At 54.1% G+C, this 26,014-nt stretch overlaps 13 protein-coding genes across 13 annotated transcripts; 8 read left to right on the top strand and 5 right to left on the bottom strand.

Annotated features, from left to right (window-relative positions):
• Positions 1–642: 642 nt before the first annotated feature.
• Positions 643–3,217, top strand: ATEG_03643 (uncharacterized protein; the record flags this gene model as incomplete). The annotated part of the gene is made up of 4 exons (XM_001212821.1): positions 643–700; positions 750–825; positions 880–2,033; positions 2,085–3,217. The coding sequence occupies 4 exons, from the start codon at positions 643–645 to the stop codon at positions 3,215–3,217; spliced, it is 2,421 nt and encodes an 806-aa protein (XP_001212821.1).
• A 521-nt stretch (positions 3,218–3,738) lies between these two features.
• ATEG_03642 (uncharacterized protein) lies at positions 3,739–4,356 on the top strand (the record flags this gene model as incomplete). The annotated part of the gene is made up of 1 exon (XM_001212820.1): positions 3,739–4,356. The coding sequence occupies one exon, from the start codon at positions 3,739–3,741 to the stop codon at positions 4,354–4,356; it is 618 nt and encodes a 205-aa protein (XP_001212820.1).
• Positions 4,357–4,644: 288 nt separating this feature from the next.
• On the bottom strand, positions 4,645–6,680 carry ATEG_03641 (sodium:neurotransmitter symporter family protein; the record flags this gene model as incomplete). Its single annotated transcript, XM_001212819.1, has 2 exons — positions 4,645–5,043; positions 5,103–6,680. The coding sequence occupies 2 exons, from the start codon at positions 6,678–6,680 to the stop codon at positions 4,645–4,647; spliced, it is 1,977 nt and encodes a 658-aa protein (XP_001212819.1).
• A 2,355-nt stretch (positions 6,681–9,035) lies between these two features.
• Positions 9,036–9,819, top strand: ATEG_03640 (cutinase family protein; the record flags this gene model as incomplete). The annotated part of the gene is made up of 3 exons (XM_001212818.1): positions 9,036–9,212; positions 9,273–9,490; positions 9,552–9,819. 3 exons carry the CDS (start codon positions 9,036–9,038, stop codon positions 9,817–9,819), a joined length of 663 nt encoding a protein of 220 aa, XP_001212818.1.
• A 316-nt stretch (positions 9,820–10,135) lies between these two features.
• Positions 10,136–11,912, bottom strand: ATEG_03639 (uncharacterized protein; the record flags this gene model as incomplete). The annotated part of the gene is made up of 2 exons (XM_001212817.1): positions 10,136–10,500; positions 10,553–11,912. 2 exons carry the CDS (start codon positions 11,910–11,912, stop codon positions 10,136–10,138), a joined length of 1,725 nt encoding a protein of 574 aa, XP_001212817.1.
• Positions 11,913–13,061: 1,149 nt separating this feature from the next.
• On the top strand, positions 13,062–13,802 carry ATEG_03638 (uncharacterized protein; the record flags this gene model as incomplete). The annotated part of the gene is made up of 2 exons (XM_001212816.1): positions 13,062–13,215; positions 13,456–13,802. The coding sequence occupies 2 exons, from the start codon at positions 13,062–13,064 to the stop codon at positions 13,800–13,802; spliced, it is 501 nt and encodes a 166-aa protein (XP_001212816.1).
• A 593-nt stretch (positions 13,803–14,395) lies between these two features.
• Positions 14,396–15,103, bottom strand: ATEG_03637 (SANT/Myb-like DNA-binding domain-containing protein; the record flags this gene model as incomplete). The annotated part of the gene is made up of 2 exons (XM_001212815.1): positions 14,396–14,960; positions 15,009–15,103. The coding sequence occupies 2 exons, from the start codon at positions 15,101–15,103 to the stop codon at positions 14,396–14,398; spliced, it is 660 nt and encodes a 219-aa protein (XP_001212815.1).
• Positions 15,104–16,143: 1,040 nt separating this feature from the next.
• On the top strand, positions 16,144–16,985 carry ATEG_03636 (uncharacterized protein; the record flags this gene model as incomplete). The annotated part of the gene is made up of 4 exons (XM_001212814.1): positions 16,144–16,336; positions 16,378–16,620; positions 16,670–16,807; positions 16,864–16,985. 4 exons carry the CDS (start codon positions 16,144–16,146, stop codon positions 16,983–16,985), a joined length of 696 nt encoding a protein of 231 aa, XP_001212814.1.
• Positions 16,986–17,561: 576 nt separating this feature from the next.
• On the bottom strand, positions 17,562–19,939 carry ATEG_03635 (uncharacterized protein; the record flags this gene model as incomplete). Its single annotated transcript, XM_001212813.1, has 6 exons — positions 17,562–18,486; positions 18,546–18,612; positions 18,659–18,861; positions 18,916–19,498; positions 19,551–19,616; positions 19,666–19,939. 6 exons carry the CDS (start codon positions 19,937–19,939, stop codon positions 17,562–17,564), a joined length of 2,118 nt encoding a protein of 705 aa, XP_001212813.1.
• Positions 19,940–20,438: 499 nt separating this feature from the next.
• On the top strand, positions 20,439–21,398 carry ATEG_03634 (NAD-dependent epimerase/dehydratase family protein; the record flags this gene model as incomplete). The annotated part of the gene is made up of 1 exon (XM_001212812.1): positions 20,439–21,398. The coding sequence occupies one exon, from the start codon at positions 20,439–20,441 to the stop codon at positions 21,396–21,398; it is 960 nt and encodes a 319-aa protein (XP_001212812.1).
• Positions 21,399–22,131: 733 nt separating this feature from the next.
• On the bottom strand, positions 22,132–23,042 carry ATEG_03633 (uncharacterized protein; the record flags this gene model as incomplete). Its single annotated transcript, XM_001212811.1, has 3 exons — positions 22,132–22,450; positions 22,495–22,784; positions 22,830–23,042. 3 exons carry the CDS (start codon positions 23,040–23,042, stop codon positions 22,132–22,134), a joined length of 822 nt encoding a protein of 273 aa, XP_001212811.1.
• Positions 23,043–23,336: 294 nt separating this feature from the next.
• Positions 23,337–24,124, top strand: ATEG_03632 (uncharacterized protein; the record flags this gene model as incomplete). Its single annotated transcript, XM_001212810.1, has 2 exons — positions 23,337–23,699; positions 23,750–24,124. 2 exons carry the CDS (start codon positions 23,337–23,339, stop codon positions 24,122–24,124), a joined length of 738 nt encoding a protein of 245 aa, XP_001212810.1.
• Positions 24,125–24,271: 147 nt separating this feature from the next.
• On the top strand, positions 24,272–25,810 carry ATEG_03631 (cytochrome P450; the record flags this gene model as incomplete). Its single annotated transcript, XM_001212809.1, has 4 exons — positions 24,272–24,583; positions 24,630–24,992; positions 25,043–25,266; positions 25,315–25,810. 4 exons carry the CDS (start codon positions 24,272–24,274, stop codon positions 25,808–25,810), a joined length of 1,395 nt encoding a protein of 464 aa, XP_001212809.1.
• Positions 25,811–26,014: the final 204 nt, after the last annotated feature.

Genomic DNA, 26,014 nt, shown 5'->3' with positions numbered 1-26,014 from the left:
CAGTATGGATGGTATTCCAGGTACCTCTCCCGGACGTTTTGCAACTCCGTGTAATGTATGTGGTTAGCAAACATTCGAGCTCCTCGCCTCCTGAGCCCGGTATATCGGATGGTTTCAAGAGGTGATTGACAAGGTGCCTCTGATCGAGAAAGCGTCCATTGGCCAAACACTGTTGCTCCACGGTCTGTGGGATAACCTTGGGCATACAGGATAACCCTAGTTAGGGTCTTAATAGTTAAATGGCGATCTACAAGTGGCGCCTGTGCATCGAAGCTAACGAAAGACCTCGTATTCCGACACCAATCGTCTTCCAGCTCAGAACCGCCTTTACCAAATCTGTGGATAGGTGATACCGCAGTCTGCCCTATATGAGCAGATCTGTCTCAACTCGATAGCCTCACAATGAGATGGACCCATTAAACATGCGGCGGTATGTTCCGACCTCCAGGGTCGATGGCCAGCCAGACTCTATCAGTCTCAGCCGAGACCAATACGAGAGTAACGTGTCGTGCGACTGCAAGCGGTCCGAACTCTTTTCTTTCTTAGTTACACAGGTAACCAATCTTTTATATGTCGAGATATACCCCCCAGGAGCAGGAATTTCTCTTTGCATAATGCAAACGGGTCGCTCTCGCCGGCAAAATGGTGGAAATATCAGTCGCGGATGCCTCTGGTATCATTGCTGCGGCGGTTTTTATCGGTATATGGCCTCTAATATTTTTCGTATGTCCATATTAACGAGGCTACAGTTCAACTCTTCATCCCCCTGGCGGTAGCGTTGGCCTTGGTGGGACTGGTGAGAGAACAGGAGGCGGCAGTCACTTGGTACTATTCCCCGGAGTCCTTCTGAGGGCGAATACTGATATCGGACATTCTTAGGTCTGTTCTTGGACGCACCCTGCAGTCAACATACTGGCCCATGATCCTCCGCACCGACACTGCTGCAGGGACCGGTGTCCGCCGCACAGTCAAAGCCGGCGTCTTTTTACTTCCCGGGGCGCTCGGGGTGCTCGCCGTCGCTTCTATTGTCACTCCCCTAGGTCTCTATGACGGGTTCGCCCCAGCCCCAAACAAAGCGCTCTACGACTTCCAGTATGTGAAAGACCCAACCGTGATGGGCAGTGCCACGCCGCCACGCAGTCCGCTGCCCTTCAACCGACAATGCGGGTCATTCTACGATTCTGCGTGTCCCGGCTCCAACACCATAGTATTGGACAGAACCAATGATACGCGGAGGTCTTCTGCAACGCCCTTCGGCTACAACGTTACCATCCCGCAGAACGTGACCGATGTGTTCGACAGTGGCCGTGCGGGCTTGGACAGCAGCGTGTCCAGTATCTGGGACATACAGTGGCGGTCGTATACCCATCGCAGCGAGGAGGTCTACAATAACGGCTCGCGCCGGGTCCAGGGAAGCTATCGGCCCATCCAGCAGGTGTTCCTCGAGGAAGACTACGTGGTTGTCGAGGGACTCGTGGTGGATGGGAAGCGTGGAGGGATCGGATTTCGCAACCACACCGTCCCTACAGCGCCGGGACACGGCGTTACCTGGGAGGAAGATTTGCTCTGGGTGCAGCCTGAAAGTAGCTGTGTCAATACAAACCTCACTCTGGATCTTACCCTCGGAGATGTGGGCTCGATAGAGCACCTAGCGCTGACGGATCATGGCGGCTTCATCAACGTCCCGCGGCGTCTGCCCAACAGGACGTATGCGTCGGTGCAGGAAGAGCTGGATCTAGCGTATCATGCTTTTCGGGGCGCCTACATCAACAACATGTGGACCATGTTCTACATGAACATCACCAATCCGGCAAACAAGACGACCCACACGGAGCTGTTCCAATATCTCAACTCACATATCGGAAAGAATTTCACCATACCGAGCGAGTCTGTGTCGGCGCGGGCGATTCGGACCGGCGGACTGGCGATGTTTATTAAGAGTCTGTCGCTGTCCGAGTCGAATACGACCAATGCGACGGCTGGAACTTACTCAAACCCGTTTAACCTGTCATATTCGGATTTCGATGACATAGGTATGTTCCTTCTTAAGCTTGAGTATGCTGGACCACGACTGACTATTGTAGACGCGTTATGCCAGCAGACTTCCAAAGTCAGCCCGGTGAACATAGACAGTGTCGCTGTCAACTGCGGCGTCATATACGGCGCAGCGACACCTTCCGACGGATCGAGCGCGTCCACCTGGGATCCCATGACGACCTGGTCGATCCCTCTGTATACCTGTGCATCGGCGACCAAGGCGTTGATCAAGACCGTCCATTTCTCCTACAACGGAACAGGCGGGTTGAAGGACCTGCATGTGCTGGACATTCGGGACAAACAGTACGACCGCACGGAAGACCTACCCTACTGGGGAGTCGAGCACCGCGAAGACATGATGATAGGCGACGTCAATCCTGTATGGGGGATCGTGTCCGCGGAATACAAAGACCACCCCGGTCTGACTGTGGTGCAGAAGGAGCACCTCTGGCTGCCCGACGGCCAGTCGATGCTCTCCATCGGCTACAGCAGCGACAATCTCCCCGCGGCGCAATTCTCGCACAAGGCGTTGAGGGCCGCATACGAGATCGGCTCTTCGTCCAGCGACTTTAGCACTTCAGCCAGTGAATCCATCGCGGATTACTCTGGCCAAACTAACGCGGGCATGTTCACCATGTGGCAGAACATGACGCAGACGCCGGACGGCTCCGCGACCGTCTTCAATCTCATCTGGACAGACATTGCGGCCAACGCGGTCGTCGGCACGCGCGCGTACAACTGGTCTGTCCGGCCGGAGTCGTTCGCGCGGGCCGATGACCAGGAGATCGGGAGTCCCATTCGAGTTGCGGTAGTGCCTTACGAGCGTCGACTGGGATACCAGCTCCCGTATGCGATTCCTGCGGTCTTTGTGGTGGTGATTGTTTGTCTCATTGTCCTGGCGCTGCTGGTGGTGGTCTGCATGGGACGCACCGGGTTCGGGAAGATGCGGCGCTTCCTGCATCATACGTCCGTTGGGCGTACGCTGACTACGTTTGTGTATCCCAATGATTCGTATCGGCAGGCTACGACGGAGACTTGGATCAGGAGTGTGGGCGTGAAGCCGGTTGATCTGTCGGCGGCGGTCCCCATGGGGCGGACGGACGGGCGTGGGAGCAGTGACCATGAGCCATTGATTGATCAGAAGGGGGCTACACTTCGGATGAACATGGTACATAGTTAGCCTTGATTGTATTTAGTATGCTGGATAATATGTATCTCGTGCAGGCAAGGACATACTCCGAGTACGGTGCCCACTTCTACTCCGTATGAGTCTTATCGTCCTCGGCTAACAATCGGGGTTCTCCCCGCCACCGCCGCCCCACGCACGGCTTCGACCGCAATCGGCCTGCAATCGGCCAACCCCGAAATCGCCCTCCATTTAACCTCCATGAGCGTCGCATTTCTTCTTTCTCTCGATAGCTCCTCAACTCTCCTCTCCTGCACCCTCGAACCCATCCACACCATACAACCGCCATGGGCAACGACAAGCGAATCGGGGCCTACTATGCGCCCACCGGCGGCCTCCCGCCGCAGACGCAGCTGCTCACCGACCGCGCCATGTTCACCGAGGCCTACGCCGTCATCCCCAAGGGCACCTTCAGCGACATCGTGACCAGCTTCCTGCCGTTCTGGGACCACACGCGCCTGTGGGTGATTGCGCGCCCGCTGTCGGGCTTCGCCGAGACCTTCTCGCAGTACATCATGGAGGTGCAGCCCGGCGGCGGCAGCGACCGCGCCGAGCTGGACGACGCCGCCGAGGGCGTCGTCTTTGTCGTCGAGGGCGAGGTCACCATCTCCGTGGCAGGCGCATCGCACACCCTTACCGAGGGCGGATACGCCTTCCTCCCGCCGAAATGCGGCTGGACGCTGCGCAACAACGGCGCCAGCACCGCGCGCTTCCACTGGATTCGCAAGGCGTACGAGTATGTCGACGGGCTGGATGCGCCGGATCCGCTGTTCTTGAATGAGAAGGAGATTGCGCCCTCGCCGATGCCGGATACGAACGGTGCCTGGGCCACTACCCGCTTTGTCGACCCGAGCGATCTGCGTCACGATATGCATGTTACCATTGTCACCTTCGAGCCTGGCGGTGTCATCCCCTTCGCCGAGACGCATGTCATGGAACACGGGCTGTATGTGTTGGAGGGAAAGGCGGTCTACCGGCTGAATCAGGACTGGGTGGAGGTCGAGGCTGGGGATTTCATGTGGCTGCGGGCGTTCTGTCCGCAGGCCTGTTATGCGGGTGGCCCGGGCAAGTTCCGTTATTTGCTGTACAAGGATGTGAACCGCCACATGAAGCTTTCGCGGGCGAAAATATAGCCTGTGGACGAAGATGCGGAAGGGTGCGATAAAAGCAGTCCCCGAGTATAAGGAATGTATTGATAGAAGGGGTGCTAGTTCGGCAATTGCTTGAAGATTTGTAAATATGAATAGCGAAGACTTGAATGAAGAAATAGTGATTCCAATGCAGCTACGATGACTGTCTCAGATTGCATATCTTCGATTACCGTTCACACCTGTCTACACTGTCTTGTAATGCGTTCTCTTTCCAGATTTAGACTAATAATTCAGTATATTTGCTCTCTGACGGTATACACGCTGAACATGCTACACGGTACCAACAACCCCCTCCTTCTCCTTCCCCTCTTCCAGGTGATACTCCGTCTCACTCCCTGGCCCAGTCTCGGCCGCCACAAGCGGCATCGAGATGTTGGGAATGGTTATCGGCTCTGGTTCGCGGCGACACGCCGGAGGAAGGATGGGCTCGAACAGCCGCGGCACGACAAGACCCAGGATCACAATGACAAAAATGATGTGTGCGATAGTAAAACCGAAAATATGCAGCGGGTCACTGCGCAACTTGTAGAATGCCGGGTAGGCGAAGGAGACGATGATCGCGAGGATGGGGGCAGAGATGTATCGGACGACCGGTCCCCAGTAGATGGGAATCCGCCAGTTCTTGCCCGTGACGACTACTAGATTGAGATCGCGCTGCAGTTGGTGGCCCTGGATTGCATGTCAGTACCTCCACGTTTCCGGTGGGAAGAGCGAGAGAGTCGGCTTACAGAGTAGAATGCTAGCCACCAGAACCGGTTCATCCAGACATTGCTCCCCCAGAACCGCGGCGCCGACGAGTCCGGCGTCCTGGCAAGCAGGATCGCAACGATCGTACCGGCAACGTACAGCCCAAAGCCAACTCCCGCGCCGGCTTCCGGGCTCACGGCGTGGCCGACGGCGATGCCGAAGATTGTGCCACCGAAATAGCCGGCGTTGTAGACGATAAACGACGGAGTCCCGACCTGGCCCAGGACATCGGTGCAGCGGTACATGGTGGTGCTCGCGACGCATTCGCTCCACGCGATGAACAACAGAGACAGGTTGTTGAGCCATGTGTCGACGGCGTCGAGGATATACAGGCCGAACTCGGTGCAGTATATCAGCGAGAGCAGGAACGAAACGACAACAACGACAGTGCATATGGCCGTGCGAGGGACTTTTCGACCCACAGCCGAGTCGGCCAGGAGCGTCACCAGCGACTCAACCAGCGCAAACGCGGAACTGATGCCGACCAGCATCAAGGTGATGAAGAAAAGCACGGCCCAGAAATTGGCCCCCGGCATTTCGACAATGGCCGATGGGTAGGTCAGGAACCCGACGGTGAATGTGCTCAGCTGCACGTCCTCGGGTTGGAGGCCGAGAAAACCGATGACGCCAAAGACAGCGAATGCGGCGATGATCTCGAAGAGCGAGTTGCTCACGGCAATAATGACGGCGTCTTGGACGGCGTTGGAGAATTTCGTGTTGTAGGACGCAAAGGCTGTGAAGTAGCCGAACCCAACACCGGTCGAGAAGAAGATCTGACCGGCCGCGGCCTGCCAGATGGCACCGCTCGCAAGCTTGGAACTGTCCCAATGGCCCATGTACATTCTAATCCCGTCGACGGCGTTGTTGAGCGACACGGAACGCCCCAGAAGGATGATGATGATGACGATAGGCAAGCCCATGGTGATGTACACCACGCGACCCGTGAGACCGACGCCCCTGAATATGCACAGAAAAACGACGAACCAGACAAACGCCGCCCAGCCAGCCGTCTCGCCGATGATCCCGGTGCCGGGGTATTGCGCGTAGTCAACCACGGTATTGCCATTGGTGCTGTAGTTGCCGGGGATCGGGTCCTGGTTGGCAATGACGGTCCCTAGATAAAACTCCTCCCCTCTGCCCGTCCATGGAAGCGGGTCAGTAAACGAATGGCGGAAATACTTCATCGTCCAGCTGAGAATGGGCACATAGTACGTGGCCACCATGTATCCGGTGGCAATGGTGCCCAGGCCGACTCCTTTCGCGCGCTTGTTGATGCGGTGAAATGCGACGACACCGCCGCCTCGCGCTGCTTGGCCAATACAGATCTCGAGCATGAGGATGGGCATTGCCAGAAAGATCAGGGCGATGAAGTAGGGGAGGAACCATTGAAGACCGTTATTTGGGAAAACGACGGACGGGTATCGCAGGATGTTTCCCAGGCCGACAGCACCGCCCATGGCGGCCAGGACAAAGGCCGTTCGTGAACCCCATACGTCGCGTCCGTCCTCCTTCTCAGCTTTTGGGGCAAAAATGTTCAGAATACGCTTGAGTCCGTCCATTGTGGCTTATGGGATGGAGGTCATGAAACAAGCTAGAGTCGAGAGTCGACGGAACAGAGGAGATAAACGGTAGAGGTGAGCGGCGGAGGGCTTCCATGTATATTTATCGACTCGAACAACCGCAACTCCCACTAGAACCAGGGCAATCTGTCGTGTCTAGAGACACCGACAACTTGGCCGTCACTACCCGGCAACTTATCACCGGCTGAGCGAGCCAAGGATACAATATTTGCGGTTGAGCCATCCAAGAGAAAGGATTACAACCCAAGAGAAAGAGGCGCAAGGCCAAGCGCACCTAGGGCGTTTCTGGATCGTACCCCTACTCTAGGCATTTTGAGGTTCTCAATGACTGAATGAATGCTGCGGTTAGGGCGTTTGGCTGTGAGCATGCCTCTCGTTCAGGTAAAGGGTACAGAGGGCCAATTCAACCAACATTCCAGAAGGACTACACAGCATGAACTGTCATGGATTGACAAGACCTCAGGCCTCGGATAGAGTGGGTCGTAATATGGATCACGATGGAGATTTCCCCGCAAGATACCAGCTACCATGGAGTCTTCAGTGGCAACGCAGGATTCCTATGCAATTATCTCAAGGCTTTGCCATTGCAGAGGCTGCGAGAGGTAGCATCGTACTGTATAAGTTCTGCAACCGGACCGGCCGACTATGCCCGCGCCGGTCATCTCTACGGTTGTGCCCTCGCCAAGTGCTGGCCATCGTCTTGGCCGTAGACGGATTGGAGCGCTGAAACATCAGAGTTCGAGTCGAGAGACAAAGAGCAGAGTGTCCAACCACGGGGTCTTGATTACTTGATGGAAACCTCGTAATTAATAGCTGACACGAGGTAGATGCACTTTATGTAACAGCAAAGAACACCGTGAACCTTAGTACTATTCGCGAGGTGACAGAATGAATCCACCTTAGCAGAACGAAATCTAGTTCTCCGGAATCCAGTCAACGGCTTTGCATTTGAAAGGTGTCTGACGTTCCCAATAAGTTCAGCTTACACGATGCACCCGTCGTTAGGGGGATCATACCTTGCTGCACATACACTGCCATTTGTGTTTCTATGTACTCTCCGACCCAGCGTCGCAACAGTTGATTATTATTTGCAGACATATGTGTTACGAACCGCCATAAGGCCATTGCTTATATGCGTGTTGCCCTACCATACCATGTGCGGTAGAAACTGAACCTAGGCTACTCCTCAGCCAGCTCCTTAGCAGCCTACCGGAATTCCCTTGCTTGGCGTCCCTTCCCCGCTGGAGATATCACGCGGGGTTGGCACTAGTCTCACTGGCGTAGTCGCCAAGAGGCAAACAGCGGTGCCTAGGGTCTCTTGCAACTTCTGACTTGGCTTTCGTCTGGGAACGGCAGATGTCGGTCCATGGCGAATGATCTCCGGTGTCGGCTGCCGTCTCTCGCTACGTGTGCTGGAGATTTTGAGTGCGTTGAGCTCGACTGGCCGTATCGGAACACTCCGCAGGCCGAGGACGACAGTCACAGGACCCTTTTGTTATTGCCTTTGTATGCCTAAATCAGGGCACACAGGGGGGTATTAGGACCGAAGTCTTCAGGGGCTTGCCCGGCATTCGTGAACGGTCGTAAACGGCCCACATGTCAGATCATAGGGTCTGCCCAAGCCTGACAATGTGGAGGACTGTTTGCCCTACTGCGCCATTACCGGCTTTGATTTGCTGGAGAATTTATCTCTGACGACTATTATGGGGTATAGTCCACATGTTCATCCGTTCTCGGGCTCTAGGGAAGGTTCCCTGTTCTGCCACATGAACACCAACAGTCCCGGAACATTTATCCGTAGGCCTGTCGAATATTGACAAGACCTAGTATGGTGTTCAATATAAACTCGATAGAGAATTGGACTTTGTAGAACCAGGGGCAGGGATTAAGCGTTCGAAAGTGGTCAGATGAGACTGCATTCTAGATTAATCCCCAAACGAATACGAGCTTCCGAGGCTTCGTACCTGGACGAGCCATGCTATTCTATATATTGCCCTCCCGGAGTGCTGCACTCTTCCGGTAGTTAGCATAAAGCCTCGGCACATTGACAGAATACAGTGTTTCTTCTAGTCTTCATGCAGGTATCCTGAAACATGGCTTCTGCCAACGCCATATCCGCAAGACTAGAAGACATTCCCCAGATTCCCCGCGATCACCAGGCATCTATGCCTCGGAGGGGTTGATGTCTCTCAATATCCCGGTATACATTCGTTGTCAGTAGAAGTATAAATAGGCCCAGTGGCATTCTGTAAGATCAGTCCGAGTTCTATATCCTCTCCCAAAGCCATCATTGTACAGATTCCAGACGTCCGAATCCGCTTCATTGCCCTCATCATGGTTGCACTACATACCCTTCTACTCACTGCATTTGCTGCAGTTTCTCTTGCAAACCCAATTCCCGCACCCGAACTCGAGGCGCGTCAGATTATCAATGCCAACGATCTTGAGAATGGTGTGTGCAAGCCTGTGGTATTGATTTTTGCTCGTGGTTCGACCGAGTTAGGGAATATGGTAAGTCATTGCTTGGCTGCACTGTGTATACATTGTTGTCCTTATACTCATAAAGTGTAGGGAGCCATCGCGGGTATGCCAACTTGTAACGCCCTCAAGTTGGCGCTTGGAAGCCAGAATGTTGCATGCCAGGGAGTCGGAGGCGCATATACCGCATCGTTGATCCCCAATTTCCTTCCTGCCAACACCAACCAAGCTTCGATCAGAGAGGCAACTGGTGTATTTGAGATGGCTCACACCCGATGCCCTAATTCGCAAATCGTGGCCGGGGGATACAGGTTCGCCCTCCCGAGCATGTTTCTGATATGTATGGTAGAAACGCTAACGGTGAGGTAATAGCCAAGGCTCTGCGGTCATGGATAATACAATCCAAGACCTTCCGGACGTGATCAAGAACAAGGTGAAGGGTGTTGTCCTGTTTGGCTTCACCCGCAACTTGCAGGATCTCGGCCGCATCCCCAACTACCCGAAGGAGCAGACCAAGGTTATCTGCGCTGTAGGGGACTTGGTGTGTGTTGGCACGCTTATCATCACGCCGGCTCATTTGACTTATACATTGAACGCTCCTGAGGCTGCCCAGTTCCTGGCCTCTATGGTTAGTGTCTAAATGGTTATGTGGACGTGCTGCTGCGGGAGAGGGAACTACATTGAATACCTACATATGTATGGAACATTGTCTATCGAGTGAGGTCTGGCGTGACATTGAGATGCCGGGATGGAGCCGCCATATCTCGTTCAAAAATACTTTTGTATACATCTTGATATGCTGCTCTGTATCGAGTATAGGACACCTACAAGCAGGCGCTAGGACAGGTAACTCGGTATACTTTAGGAGTCCTTCACTTGAGTCTATATATATGTGTAAGCCTTCCTGCTCCATAGTAGCTGATGGGCGGATCTTTTCGTAGACTAGAAGTACACAATCAAACCCCCGAGTCATAGGGCCCATGGATCCCCGTATACTGCACCCCGTACGGATTCCGTCGCGCATAATTCTCCCACGCCCTACACGTCCGCTCTAATGTGCCCCGATCCAGAAACTCATAAAACTCGCTCCGCCGTTCGACGATCTGCTGTGCAAACCCTTCCGTCGCATGGAAGCCCACATGACAGTGCATCAGCCACACACCGGGATTGTCCGCCGGAAACGCCAGCACCAGATATCCCCCGCCATCATTCTGCGATGGCAGCATGGCCGTGTCCTTTCGTGGAGGGTTCCTTGTCTGCAGTGTAACGTTGCGCGGGTCATAGGTTCCTAGGCCCTGGGCAAGGACGAAAAAGTCATGTCCTACTCGTCGTTAGAACTAGTTAATCCTGACTGTCCATAGACCCGTACATACCGTGGAGATGAATAGGATGCGGTGCCTGAATATACGTCTGGATGACAAAGACGACCAATTCATTGGCCTTGTCGACCTCGACCACGCCTTGTCCTGCCGTCCACTGGATTTTGCCTGGATGTTCCGTCTGCCGGAGTGTCGGGTCTCGCCAGGAGACATTGAAGGCATTCCCTCCGACCGTCCAAAGGTAGAGCTTCGGGTCGCCGACGGCGTCAACGGCTGCTGGCGAGTTAACAAGCTTGGTGTTTTTCTTTAGATCGACGTCAAGCGCCAAATGCGGCACGAGCTGTGACATCACAAAATCCTCGCATTGCACATCGTCCCCATAGTCCCATTTGGACGACACTGGCTCTGCGTGCGGAGCACCCTTATACCGCACAATTCCTTTGATATTGTCGCCGTTGGTGTTGTTGCTGCAAAAAGTCTGCGGGACTGCGCGCATCCAGTAGTTATCCCGCGTCTGATCAGCGGTGACGATGATATCGTAACGCTGCCCCATGCCGATAGGCACGACGTTGGTGGTGAACGGAACGAGCGGGACAAAGTCATTGGCGATCACCGTGAGCTCGTGCCCGTCAATCGAGAACTTGAAATGAGTGTGCATGGCGGCGTTTATGAGCCGAATGCGATATCTCTTGCCTGGTTTAAACATCGTCTCGAAACGACCACCCACCGTCGTCCCTTCCGGCTTCACCCAGACATTCATCCCGTTCAGCAATCCACCCTCCATCTGCGGTGTGCCATACGTCTCCAGCTGGCTCTGATACATCTCGTCGACTGTCTGATGCGCCCAGTCACTCAGGAAGACCACGCCCAGATCCTCGTCATACTGCGCCGTCGCGGGCCCGTGAATCACAATTGGCCCGTACACGCCCTCCCACGCCTGCAGCGAGAAATGCGAATGGTACCAACTGGAGCCGTACTGCTCCGCGCGCCACACATACGTGTAGCTATGTCCGGGTGCGACGGGACATTGCGTCAGGGACGCCACGCCGTCCATCTGGTTGTTGTGCAGTTGTCGAACGCCATGGAAATGCATGGCAGTGCCGTTGTTGCTCATCCGGTTGGTAACGTGCACCTTGACCGTGTCGCCCCAGTTCGCCTCGATGGCCGGGCCAGGGAATTGGCCGTTCACCAACAGGACGGGCCGCTCGACTCCATCCGGCGCGGCGGTCGTGTTGACAATGTCGAACCAGTACTCGCGAACGACACCGGTGTCCGGGATGTTGTCGTAGAAGTTTGTATCGATCGTGAAGGGGTGCCATGGCGCCGTGGCATTTGGCGGAACAATCGGGCCACTTAGGACCAGTGATGAACCCAGCACCCACAGGAGGATCTTCAAAAGTGCGGTGATGTGCATGGCAGATCGCATGCAGGGGTAATGTGTTGTGCTACATACATCAGCGGTCTACATCGTCGACTGCATTTAAAGGGTCAACTCGAATGCCATGAGTCGAACGAGGCACCGAGTCGTCCCCCGAGTTATTCAGCCATCTGTGTCGTTGGCTGAAGCGCAGGATTGTTGGATACGAGAAGACACAGCCCTCATTGCCACCGGTGCTGTTGCGTCCAGGCGGACATGCTCGAACGGAGCAGGCAGACTAGTAGGCCTAGCCAGTGGCTAAAATTGCCTCTCTTAGTGTCTTTTGGAGAGCCTAAATTCTTGGCAAGAACATGCGTGGGGTCTCTGCTGAACCAGAGCTAACTATAGCATGGGGATTTGTCGGCCTAGACACCGTGACATCCTCGAAGAACCGAGGCTCATGGTGGAGCACTGGTTCTTTGAGTCAAAGGAAGACCTCAGCCAGACATGAGACCTACTCCGTAAATCGCTAGACACTTCCACGAGAATAGTTCATCCTAAGAGCAAAGCACGTCCTACAGCCCAGCCCGGTTGAATCCAAGAGCCTTCCCCTTCCCTCATACGTATTTCGGTGAGTCTCTTTAGCCTCTCCGCTCCATTACGGGTATTCCTTAGACTTCATGTTAATAAGGACAGAACCTTCTACCTAGTCCGGCAGCCTAAGTAAATTAGCGGACAGATCCTCCAGATACAACCAAACAACGGCGACAAGTGCTAGCGAGCACGATGCACCCATGATTGGACATGTTTTAATGGCCCCTGGAATAAGCCTCAGCCACGTTTATGTGGGATGGAACCTGGAGCGCCTGGAGCCCGTCCGATAAGGCCAGATCGAGCAGATCTCAATCTACCAAGCGGGCAGATGGATTCGGAGGCACGGAAGGGCGGATTTAGCCGACAGATTCTTCATTCCTTCGTCGATTGACGGGTGGCCCCGTGTTTATCCGACGTCATACATCATCCTACACGGAGTATGCAATCTTACGATGACCAGGCTAATACAAATACGAACCATAACCCCTGTCGATGGCTTCCCTAAGGTGAGACCCGAGCAAATAAGTCCAGTCCAGTTAGTGCATGGGGACGGTGCGTTTCCCGCATCAAATCTCTCCTAGCCGATACGATGACAGCAACCCTGGCGCCTGCATGGAGTCAGCGATGACACCGTATGTGGTTGGCTTCTCGCTTGATGGCCTCGTTATTTGCTACCTGTTTGGTGTTCCCTGCATGTTGCAGGAAGTTGCATCGGCTGCGCCGTTTCGCCTAGGGCCCGGCACGTGTGAGACTGATAGATCGACTTGTATGTAGACCCTTAATCAGGCAGCATAAATCCGGGGACCGTGGTCTACACTTGTAGCTGTAGACAGCTCACTAGACACATCCACCTGCAGTGCTCCATCTCCTTCAATGTCGACTATGTCACGTCCCCGTCGGAGTTGGACAGCAGAAGAAGATTCGATCCTACGACGGGAGGTAGAGAAAGGTGCCACAGAATTTAGATCCACACTACCATCGGGATGAAGCTGACGGTGAAGTGTAGCACAAACACAAGGCTCTGTGAGCTGGCACGAGATCGCATCCTTCCTCCCCGGCCGGACCAACAAAGACTGTCGGAAGCGTTGGTATGGGACCACAGCTACCAAAGTGAACAAAGGACCTTGGACCGAAGAGGAGGACGAACGCCTGGGGAAAGCCGTGCAGCACCACGGCACCAAATGGGCTGTTGTGGCTTCGGTCGTTGGCACAAGGCTGCCGGATCAATGCTCCAAACGGTGGATGCACGCACTCAACCCGGAGATAGACCACAGTCCATGGACGCCGGAGGAGGTAGTGTTTGCCTGCTCATTTTCTCCGAAAGACTTTGTTTTTCTGATGCATGCTTGTTAGGATGAGCTCCTCGTCTGCGGGGTCGAACAATACGGTCATTGCTGGCAACAGATAGTTTCCCTATACTTCCCTCGAAGAAGCAGTCTTTCTGCAAAGAATCGGTATCACCTCCTCCAGCGCAGGCTGCAGAACGAGGCTATTCGATCGATCGGGAATACAGCCGACTCGGACGAGATGATCGACCTGGACAGTGAGATGGACGTGTATGTGTCCGACGGGGGATTCATAGATACGCTGCCCTCGATCACGCCGCTGCCCGCCGGTGATCTCGGGTCCGAATCCTGGGGATATCCTTTTCCATCTTCGATCAATGAATACTACAATCCGAGTCCGAGTGCGTACCCCTCGGCGCCGGTTACGCCACCTGGGTCAACCATGTCACGCAATCCGTCACGACCGGCTTCCTCTCATCGCAGGGTGACCATCCAGGCAGTGTGTTCTACAGATAACCTGGGGGACATGTTTAAGGCCGTGACCGATCTTTCTATTTCAGCTGTATTCAAGACTGATAACTAGGCATTGTTCGATATAAATAGATTGCGTCACGTAATAGGATGCATAGCATCGTCTAATTCTATGGCTCCAAGAATAGTCTATGAATCGATCTGTCCACGCTGAAACTCCACCCGCGCATTGGACTCGAACAGAATCTTCATCACCGTCAAGATAGTCTCTGGTGCGGCTCCCTCCACTGTAATAGTGATTCGAGAAGTCTCTTCATCCGGCAGGTCGGACGAGAAACCAGAATCAGACACGGCCGTGGTAGTTTCGACGTGCGCCGAAGAAGATTCTCTTTGATCGCCGTTGAATGTTGGTGGAGCCTCGTCGGTCCAGGACGGTAGGTCTGGGTTCAAGTCCGCACAGAGAACACTTGGATTCATCAGGAGATTGTCAGGGTGCAAAAAATTGCCAATTTGCTCCTGATCTACACGGACCAAATCCTCCGCGTTAAGTGCCCAGTTGCAAAACGTCTTGTCGTGAGCATCAAAAGCCTCCTCGGCTGGCAGTAGCTGCAGATACTGATCGATGCAAAGATCATGCTCGGGTGTGGCGGCGTCCATAGTACTCTGTGCCCCGGAGTGATTTACTGGCGAGGAAGCCCTTGTCGAAAAGTCGCTGGAGCTCGAGCCCCTTTGCCGCCGGCTTAGAATTGTGAATCTTGCAGGGTTAGCTCTTGATCCTTCAGGGGGGTTGTTGTTGTCTTACTGGTTCTTGATATTGTTTGCTGAACGGGTGGGAAAGTAGCCACGCTGGATGTCTTTCCAGGTAGTTCCGTGGACTTGGACTGCAGAAAGAAGCATTTCGTTCTTCTTGGTCAGCGGGATCCGTCAACAATATTATTGAAATGCCTACCTCAGTGTCTGTCCATGGCCTACGATCCAAGTCAGGATTGAGGCTGTGATGCCACCGCTTGGAGCATTCTCCATGATCATCATTAGCCCACTATCAAACACGGCACGGCCGATCACTTACGATCTGCGGTCCTCGTATCCATCCTCTGAGCAATCAAGGCCCAGTTGCAGCGGTACTTCCTCACCAGCGCTCGAAGGCGCGCGTCTTCTTCGGGGCTCCACGGGCCCTACAGCACTAGTAAGCACGACTCCAGTTGTAGAACTTGCTTTTGACTCAGCTCGCGGGTACCTTTCTCACACAGCCCGCAAACTGGTTATGATACCGTTTCCGACAGTCCTTATTGCTGCGGCCTGGAATTTTCATGGCGATTGCGTTCCAGTCAATGCGATGAGGACGCCCGGTGGGGGCTGTCAGCGTTAGTCAATCCTTCGATTCAGGGCGTACCACCACTACCCACGGGCGTACATCGTTCTTGTTGTAAGCACACCTCATGGCGGAGGAGGGCGTCCTCGGCGGGCGTCCAGCGGCGTCTTTCTGCGACCATGGCTGTCATGCGAGACTGGCTGTTGGATTTGGGTGCAATTGAGCGTGAAGAGCAACGTTAGAATTGTGTCGAAACTTTTATCAGTTCACTTCTCGCTTCGGATGGACACTTTTCGTCAGGTCCCAAGTAACGCCACGATTCCCGCGGAGTAATTTAAAGAGAAGTGTAATCCTCCTGCGAGACACCGAGTAACAGGGGTATGGTTAGCGATCCATAGTGGGCGTCATATAGCGATACGAGCTGACTGCTCAGCTGGGAGGTGGATGCCTGTGATTCAGCCCCGATGGGTACTCCGTATAGAGCGCGAAATTGGTTTGCTTGGGGCTTGGATATGAACACTGAAGAAACTAAGATGTATAAAGGGCGATGTTTCTCGTAGAAACATGTACAGTCTTGTGAATAGTACCCAAATCGAGCCTCATCTACTGCACGCCCCCGGTCACTATGCAGCTCCTGACTATTGTCTGGACGTCCCTCGCAGCAGGGATAATGGCGACGGCCACTCCGACCTCCCTCCCTCTCTGCAGCATGGTCGATCGCCCCTGCAAATGCCCACCGGGCACCACCTTCAAGAATCTCACGACCTATGGTGTGATTGGTGCGCCGGCCCGCGATGTACAGGATATCATGGGCTCCTGTGAGTATCTTCGGTCTCCGGCCTCTAGTCCGAGCTCACAGCCGCAGTCTTCGATCTCCAGTTCCAGGGTGGTCTAGTCCCTTCTAGCACCAAGGGAAAGGACAATGTTCCCGGGGCCGTGCGGAGTTTCAACTTCTCCGGTCCAGCCGGTTACTACGTGATCAGTGAGCAGGTTTGTCTCCGACTCCGAATGAACAGCGGACATGTAGCTGACGTCTACAAGCTTACTAAATGGAAGACCTCGCCGGATGGATCTTTCAACCAACAGTACCAGCAGAGTCCCAGTGAGTATAAAGTCATTGTATCCGATTCGCAATTCTAACCTCCTGGTAGAGCCGCCTGTCGTTCAAGTCCCCGGTGCAGGGGCTTACCACGGCGGTTGGACCAGTATCGTCGGCCAGCAGACAGTCGTTCGTAACGAGACTGCGATTGCCTGGAAGAACTGGCGCTGTGAGACGGGTGAGACATTCCGTAAGTCAATCCAAACCCTCCCCCCCGATTTGACACACAGGCTTATTGTCGGGTAGCGTCGGCCACCTCGCACGAAGGCGGCATTACCAACACGTCTGCGGTTCTCGAGAAACAAGGCAAGCTCACTGGGGTGAGCATTGCTGCTTTTACCATCTTTAATGAGGTTAGAGATGATTAGACGGAGGTGCATGTCTTAGTATTGGTTGTATTTTATGACTGGCGAGACCGTGTTGGTTAGGTAGTTCCATATCGAATGACCCTAGGTTTAGAGAATAAGATGACTTGGTATACCCGATGTCCTCGAGGCACCTATTATAAGCGAGGATGTGAGCTAATATATGTAACTTTTGGCTGGCAATGCAGACTCACAAGCAAACAACCCTCTGACAAGACTCTTCTGCATGCTTTGGTGGGCTGATGGTCATGCCACCCAGCTGATACAAAACTCGGATTGATGTAACCAAAAGATGCGAGTCTGCTGCCGCCTGTGGCACAAATGAAACAACCCGTGGCAAAGGACGATGTTATCTTTCCTGGCCGATATGCGAAGTAGATCACCCCGATCTAAGTCTACCCTATCTGAATATATAGGAGCGCATGTATATCGGACGTACATATGTAGAATATCTGAAAGTGAGATATAGTCTTCGTAAAGGAAACAATTATTCTCAGAATATTTACCAATTAATCGCTCGAGGACATGTAGCAAACGAGTTGAGCATTCTATAGCTGCAATATCTGACAAGCTCGCCATTCACAAAGCATCCCACAACCGAGCCAGCAAGCTCTTCTTCGTCGGTAAAGTCTCTTCGCATTCCAACAAGAAAGACGCAAAATACTTGTTCAGCTTGCCGATCTCCTCTGGCCAGACACTCACTCCAACCGCCAAGTCAGGGCGCACTACCACCAGTGCGCCCCGCGCATGGTTGACCCCATACCAGTAGTGCGCATCATCGTCGGGTGCGCGATCGTCGTAGACAGTCGTTGCATGGTCTTTGAGGGGCGCTAAATCACCCTCTAGGAGTTCCGCGGTCTGGTGTGACAGCGTCTTCACCACAAGAATGAGGTTGAACATCTCCCGGCCTCCAAATCGCTCGTAGAACCCTTCTCTCTTGCGAAGTTCACCAGCCAAAACGGCCAAACGCTGCCGCACGGGACCCTGCAGGTCTGATCCAAATAGCAGGAGATGGAATCGCCCAACGCCCATCATTTTATCGTACAAATATGCGGTGTAGTCTGTCGCCAGACAGACACGCGGATTTGGTGCGCGGACCCCATTCCGTAGAGACGAGGCACGTACCTTGGTGTCAGCCGGACAGATCGCAGAGTTCACAATGGGCCACTCCACGCCCAACAGGAACATCGCATGCCGCTTGAAGAACGTATAGAGAAATTCCCGGTCCGCCTCGGTACTCCCATCTAGAAGCGGCAGATTCTCATCGTGTGATTCGAGATGTTCGCCAAGATCTCGCAGCGCAGCGAGCGGAAGAGAGGAGTTGCAGATGAAGCGGAGGTAGGCGCCGGAGCATCGGATGACCCGGTTGGCAAACAGGCGACGCTCCTTGTCGTAAGTGGTGAGAATAGAAGGCTCCGCGTGCTTGCGGAGGACGAGGCCCAGTTTCCAGCCGAGGTTGGCGGCGTCGTAGATGGAGGAGTTGAGCCCGAAAGCGCCCAGCACACTGTGTACGTGCCTGTCCAGGTCAGTAACAGCATATACTGATAGGACGCGGAGACTTACGCGGCGTCGCCGCCGAGATGCACTCGGAGATCAGGGGAGGAGAAGTGACGTGCGACTCGTTCACTCACTGCTTGATCAGTACCACGATGTGTCTGTCGAGGTCGTGTTCATACCTCTCCAGACAGAAAACCAGCTCATTGGCGATGCAAACTCGACCTTGTGCGGCGCAATGATCTTGTTGAGCTGCTCCAGGACCTCGTCGGGCGTGATGCCATGGTCATCAATGCGTGTCTCGCCAACCGTTGAGGCATTGCGACGCGCCTGTCGGTTGGCCTGGAGCTTGCGGGCTTTCTCGCCATTGATCTGCGTGTAGAATCTGTCGCGGTTAGTACCTGCATATGCATGCCCGTCGGCTGTCCCTGAGACATACCTGGTGTACCCGTCCTCCCGCGGAATCACAATGGATCCGCCATGCTCCGCACTAATGATGATATTAAATCCAAGAATATGCGGATAGTCTGTCTTGAAGCGGCAGTCCATGATGGCCCAGTAGATATCCGTCGTAATGCCATCGAATTCCACGCCTAATTGCTCGCGGATGCTACTGGCCGCGCCGTCCGCACCGATGAGATACCGGGCGCGGACTACTTCCTCTTCGCCGGTGGCCACATTTTTCAACGTCGCTCGCACTGGATGGTCCTGCGATGTTGACTGCACGTTGAAATGTTGCACTGTCGTACCACGTTCCACGACGATCTGGTGCCGCAGGAGATCGCGGATATAGATGCGCTCCATCTGACCCTGTGTGATGATATGGATCCCCTTGTACCGGGAGTCGCACGTCGAGCTGAACCCATGGAACAGCTTAACGCCGTTGCGGAAGAGCACCGTCGAGTTCAGGATGGGCCCTTCTTCGGAAACCTCGTGGGCAAGACCCCAGGCGTGTAGTTGCTCGAGGGCTCGGGGATGAACCCCATCCGCTCGGCCTGAGAGACAGGGCGCATTTGCTTTGTCTATGGAGCTGTTAGCGCAGGAAACATAGCGGCACTGGTACGGATAGCATACCAACAATGCGGAAACTAATTCCCTGGCGGGCTAGTATCAGTCCGAGCTCCAGGCCAAACGGACCAGCTATAACCACGTTAGGGTTTGCTCATGTGTCGTCAATTGACACCCATACCTCCGCAAATCAGCACATCGACTTCTTTCGAAGGCTTGAACCATTCTGGCTTCCCCGTCGCCGTGCCATCATAGATACTCGGCCAAGTCCGAAGATGAGTTAGCCCGAGCCCATTCCCAATAGTCGAAGTAGGCGGCTCCGTGTGCACGGGCAGCATCCAATGGGCCCGCTCTCCAGATTCGGCTACATAGTTGGTCTCGGCTTCCCACGAGGCTTGATCTGCCGGACGGGCGTACCCTGCTTCCCATGTTTGGGGGGGGAGTGTACTAGCCATGGATCAGTATGCTCGGGAATAACTACAGGGAAATGGATTAGTCAGAATTCAAGCCAACTAGTTACCAGATATTAGGTGCCACCCTCTACCCAAGGGGATGCTGATGCATTTTCATCTGTCGAAATCCGGACACGAGGCCGTGGCAATACTCTGGGTTGCTGGACCCGGAGTCAAGCATTGTAACACAAAAACGGCGGCAGGGGGGTGTTCGGAGATACATTCGGAGATCGAGGTCGCTTAGTATGCGCCACGTATTTTGGTCTGCTCCAGGTACTCTGGTCTCTCACGTCACCGTCATCCGATCAAACAAAGAAAAGAGCAAATAAGCTTACAAATATGTATATCGGACATAGCGGTCTCCGGTTGGTTCACTCGTTGTAGAGATCGACAGGATCCAGCCACAAGATATATATATATCGCTACAATGCATATACGGACAGGCGGATAGACACAACAACAATCACAACCAATCTGAACGCGTCATCCAGCGCTCCCCAAAATGCCTAACGTCTTCATTCTCGGTGGCTCGGGCTATGTCGGCCTCGCCCTCGCCAAATCCCTCCTCGCCGCGGGCACCTACACCGTCTGGGGCACAGCCCGGACCCCGGAAAAGGCAAAGCTCCTCCTCCAAAATGAAATCCACCCCGTCGAGGAAGACATCACCGATGCGGCCAAGCTCGCCGCCATCATCGCCGATCACTCCATCGATGTGGTGGTGGACTGCACCTCCGCCTATGAGCAGGCCGCGTCGATCCTCAAGGGGGTCGTCGACGCTGCGACTGCGCGCCGCGACGCCCTGAAGAAGGAGGGCATCGCTAGTCCCAAGCTGGGATTCGTCTACTGCTCCGGCTCATGGGTGCATGGATCGCCTTCCTCGCGGGTCAGCGACCTGTCTCCCGTTGGCAGTGCACAGTCGAAGGACAAGCCCGCCACCGCGGTCGCCTGGCGGCCTGCCCACGAACAAGCCATCCTCGCGTCTCGCGACGTGCTCGATGTCGCAATCCTCAGACCCTGTGCGATGTACGGTCGTACCTCCTGGGTCTGGGGCACCTGGTGGGGTGGGCTCCTTGCCGCGAAGAAGTCCGGTAGCCAGGATACCATCCAGGTTCCGGCTGATATCACCGCGAGAACCGGCACGCTGCACGTGGACGATGCGGCGGCAGCGTTCCACGCAGCCATTGACCGGCTGGATGGACGACTTGGATCCTGGCCCGTGTTTGACCTGGTGACGGAGACGATTGGCGTGCAGGAGATCATGGAGGCGGCCAAGGCGGCGCTGGGAGTCACCGCGAAGCTGGAGTATGCGGGCACCCACGGCAATCCGTTCTTGGAGGCGTTGAGCCTGGTGAGCAAGTCTGATGCGTCACGGGCGAGAACAGTGCTTGGATGGGAGCCACGCCGCAAGGAGTTTATCTTGAATCTGCCGTTGTACATCCAGGCGTGGGAGGCTTCCCAGTGAATTTGGCCATGTTATATACTTACAGAGTCAATGCAAGGCTAGAAAGCCTATGAAATAAAATTGTTTACGATGCTCAATGTGCCTCGGCCGTAACAGATATAGGTGTTGATAGAGCGCGTCTTTGTGGTTGACACTTAGCAATATGATGGGACGAATTAGTCACGCTTATAGTATATGGCCTCTACCAACGGCTGAATGGATAATAGACGGATAAATAAATCAACGAATAAACGAACTTCTATACGGCCAGCACTAATTAAGTCTATATCTTCTTCCAATTCAACCCAGCCTGGATCGTTCTCGACACAAGCAACATCCCACATCCAGCCGCCATGGTCACACCACTGAAAATCTTCAAATACAAATATCCCCCATTATCCTTGGCAATCAGTGCTCCGGCAATCGGATTCCCTGTGAAGGTGGCTAAACTCATGATTCCGAAACACGTCCCCAGACGGATGCCCACGTTTTGCACCGCCGAAAGCTGCTGGATCAACGCGGGGGTGATGGACACAAAGGTCCCAGAGCTGAACCCAAAGAGAGCTGCAAAAACAATGGTCACCGCAGAATGGGTTGCGGGAATCCATAAAGCCAGGCCCAAAATGGCCGATAGTCCGGTAGTGAGAATGGCAATGTTGAAGCGGCCCATCCGGTCACCGAGCCAGCCGGGGATAATGCGGCCAAATATGCTGTTGCTTGATCAGCTGTGTTGGAATTTAAAGCGAAAATGAACCTACCTGACGGCGTTCAAGATAGCAATGAGATAGTTCGCTAGGTACAGGCTCATGCCGTGGGTCTGCGCTTCGAGGACGAGGAAATTGAATGGGATAAACATGCCCCACGAGAACAGACACAGCCCCAGCGCAGTGGTCACAAAGGGTGGCTCCTTCAATGGAAGCATGAAATCCCTGATCTTCCATGGTTTCGGCTGCGGCTGCACGCGCGGCTCCAGGAAGATCATCGCCAGCAGCAACAAACCGAGGAACATGAAGGCACAGATGCGCATGGTCCATGGAAAGCCAATTCGCGGGATGAGTCGAGTAACGATGATCCTATCTTCGTCAGTTTCGCCCAGCAGACGGATGGAATCACATACGGGACTAAACAACCGCTCAGCGACGACCCCGAAGCCACAACACCAAAAGCCAATGCTCGGTTCTTCAGAAACCACGAGCCCACGGGTCCCATTCCAGCAGAAAACAACGCCGCCGCGCCAAGGGCGCTGCAAATTGACTGCGCCAGAAAGATCTGGTAGTATTCTTTCCCCAACGAGGCCATCATCAAACCAAACACATGGGCAAAGGCACCCCCATATACTAATGGCTTGGGCCCATAGTTGTCGTATATTTTGCCATATATCGGCGAAGTAATATACATGATTCCCGTCTACTGCGATTAGAATGTGCAATGAATATAGAGTGTCCAGCATACCTCAACGGACGTGATCCAGGCCACGGAGCTCGGCGAGTAGGACGGAAACAGCTCATCTTGGTAGAATGTCTGGAACAAACCAATGGAATTCACCCAGCCAAAGCTGCAGAACAGACATGACCAAGCGCCGAGTACAACGGACCAGGCTTTCCAGCCGCCGTCGGGGAAATCCGAGGGGTCTGGGGAGTTGTCGACCTGTTTCTCCTCTGCCATGCCGATAGGATATCAATATCGCGTAGGCAAGAAGATCATTAGAACTATGAGATGGAAGCAGAGAAGATATGGTCAGGCATCGTGTCCGGCCTGAACAAAGGGGACCAGAGTATGTCCGTCCGGCTGGGATAGCGAGTCGGACATCGACACTATGTCCGAGGCCAGCTCGGCTTTATTCAACAGACTATTTTTGTGGCTGCCCAGGGTACTTGCGTCAGATTATTTATTTCGCAGCGTTCATGCACAGCAATTAATCCCAAATACCTCTTGTATCGAGCCCTAATTACTACTAAAATGTCTCTTACTGGAAAAGTTGCCATCATCACCGGTGGCTCCAAAGGCATCGGGAAGGCCGCTGCGCTACGCCTGGCCCAGGAAGGGGCCAGTGTAGCCATCGGCTATCACAGTGATGCCTCGGGGGCTCATGAGGTGGTTGAGAAAGTCGGCGCTGACCGTGCCATCGCCGTCCAACTCAATGCGGGAAAAGTGGCCGAGATCTCGCAATTCGTGGACCAGACGGTTGAAAAGTTCGGAAAGATCGATCTGGTGATTGCGGCAGCTGGAAAGATGACAATGAGCCCGGTTGAAGCCCTGACGGAAGATGTCTTTGACTCGTTGTTCGAGTTAAATGTCAAAGGGCCGATGTTCCTCGTCCAGGTATTCCCTCCTACCCCCATGACGCCCGAGCACAAGTTGACATCCCAAAGAAAGCCGTGCCTCACATGGCTCCTGGATCCCATGTCGTCCTCTTCTCTACAACTCTGTGCGCGGCCTCGATGGTGGCTCCCCCTTATGTCAGCTATGTTGCTAGCAAGGGAGCTATCGAGCAAATGACCCGAGTGCTCTCCAAGGACCTAGGAAGAAAAGGCATTGCCGTGAACTGTATTGCGCCCGGCCCTACAGCAACCGAGCTGTTCAATCGAGTGCAGACGGAACAGACCCTCGCCTTCCTGCGAAGTGCCAATCCCAATGGGAGGATTGGAGAGCCGGAGGATATTGCGGGCAGTATCGTGTTTCTGTGTAGCAGCGATAGTCGCTGGGTGATGGGACAGACCCTCCGCGTCAATGGAGGAATGGCTTGATAAACAGTATTTCGTGTATATTGAATTTGATGATATGAATGCACTTACCCCGGTCTCGGGACCAGAGTATACGGTCAAATGCAAAAACCCGACAACTTCGCATCCTCGTATTCAATCGACCACCAAGTATCGCCCGTAGATAGCAAAATGGCTCTTCTCGAGGACATAATCAACTTCGCTACGCTCAATCCGATGGTGGTGGTCGCAATTCCAGTGTTCTTGTTTGTTATCTCGCTGCTCCGTTCGTATCTTCGACTTGCTCACATCCCCGGTCCATTCGCCGCGGGCTGGACCAACCTTCCTCGCTTTTCGTGGGTATTGAGCTTCAAAGCGCACGATATCCACACGGCGCTGCATCGCAAATATGGCCCCCTGGTCCGATTCGGTCCGAATATGGTCTCTGTCGGCGACCCGAAAGAAGTTGGCCACATATATGGGTTTACGGATCCATGGATGAAGGTAGTTCTTCTTCTTAGCGCACATCGAGCTAATACTAACAGCTCAGTCTGACTTCTATCATGCGCTTCTTATGAAACCTCGCGGAAAGCCGATTCCCGGTATTTTCGCGGCGCAGGACGAAAACATCCATCGCGCTTTGAAGAAGCCCATCTCGAGCGCCTACTCGATGAGCACGCTGCTCTCCTTCGAGCCTTATGTCGACAGCACCATGCGTGTCTTCTGTGAGCAGCTAGAGTCACGTTTTATCGAGAACAAGAAACCGCTAGATTTCGGCAAGTGGCTGCAGATGTTTGCTTTCGACGTTATCGGCGAGTTGACCTTCTCGCGGCGTCTGGGGTTTCTGGAGTCTGGAGAGGATATCAATCATGTCATGGCAAACATCTGGGAGACGTTTAAAAAGACTTCGCTGGTACGTTAGTTCTGTCGCCAACAGTGCAGAACAGGACTGACGAAAGAAAGGTCACGCAAATGCCCTGGCTCGACAAGCTCTGGACCAACAACCCCATCCAGCGCTGGCGACGCGGTGGAGGAGCCAGCCCTGGGGCAGCTTTTGCCATGGCCCGCGTGGAGGAACGACGCGAGCTGCAGCGCACGACGAACAAGAACGACTGGCACTTTAATACTCGGGATTTCCTGTCCCGGTTCATGGAGGCAGAAGCAAAGGATCCCTCCATCCCACCGTAGTACGTATCTGCGTCCTTTGCTCACAATATTCTGCTCACAAATTCTAGTGCTCTAGCTGCGTGGGCCTCGTCCAATATCACAGCTGGTAGTGACACCACTGGCATCTTCCTACGAACTATTTTCTACCAGCTCCTGACGCATCCCGAAACTCTGCGCAAGCTCCGAGAGGAGCTAGACCAAGCTGCCGCCGCAGGCAATTTGGATGACCTCGCTTCATGGAAGCAAACGCGAGAGTTACCTTATCTTGATGCAGTGATTAAGGAGGGCGGCCGCATTCACCCTCCATTTGGACTCCCGTACGAGCGAGTGGTCCCCGCTCAAGGCGCGACCATCTGTGGGAAGTTCCTTCCAGGTGGCACTCTCGTGGGGATGAGTGCGTGGGTTGTGCACCGGAACAAGGAGTTGTATGGAGAGGACTGTGACGAGTGGAATCCGGACAGATGGCTGAAATGCGATACAGAAAAGCGCAGAAAGATGGAGAACGCTTTGCTAACGGTACGTTACCCTGCAGCACTGGAACCGATGTGCCCTGACGATGTATAGTTTGGTGCGGGTCATCGGACTTGCATGGGAAAGCACATTGCCTATCTGGAGATGTACAAGGTGGTTCCCACTTTGCTGAGGAAGTATGATGTAAGTCGTCTTCTTTGTTTTCTTGTAAGCCGGACTGGCTAACGTGAACAGTTTGATCTGGTAGGACAAGACGAAGGTGGAGGCTGGACAGTGTTGAATCGTTGGTTTGTCATG

Source organism: Aspergillus terreus, genomic scaffold (assembly GCF_000149615.1).
Source record: "Aspergillus terreus NIH2624 scaffold_5 genomic scaffold, whole genome shotgun sequence".
NCBI lineage: Eukaryota > Fungi > Ascomycota > Eurotiomycetes > Eurotiales > Aspergillaceae > Aspergillus > Aspergillus terreus.
Note: the sequence above shows the minus strand (reverse complement) of the source record. Positions and strands in the feature narration are given on the sequence as shown.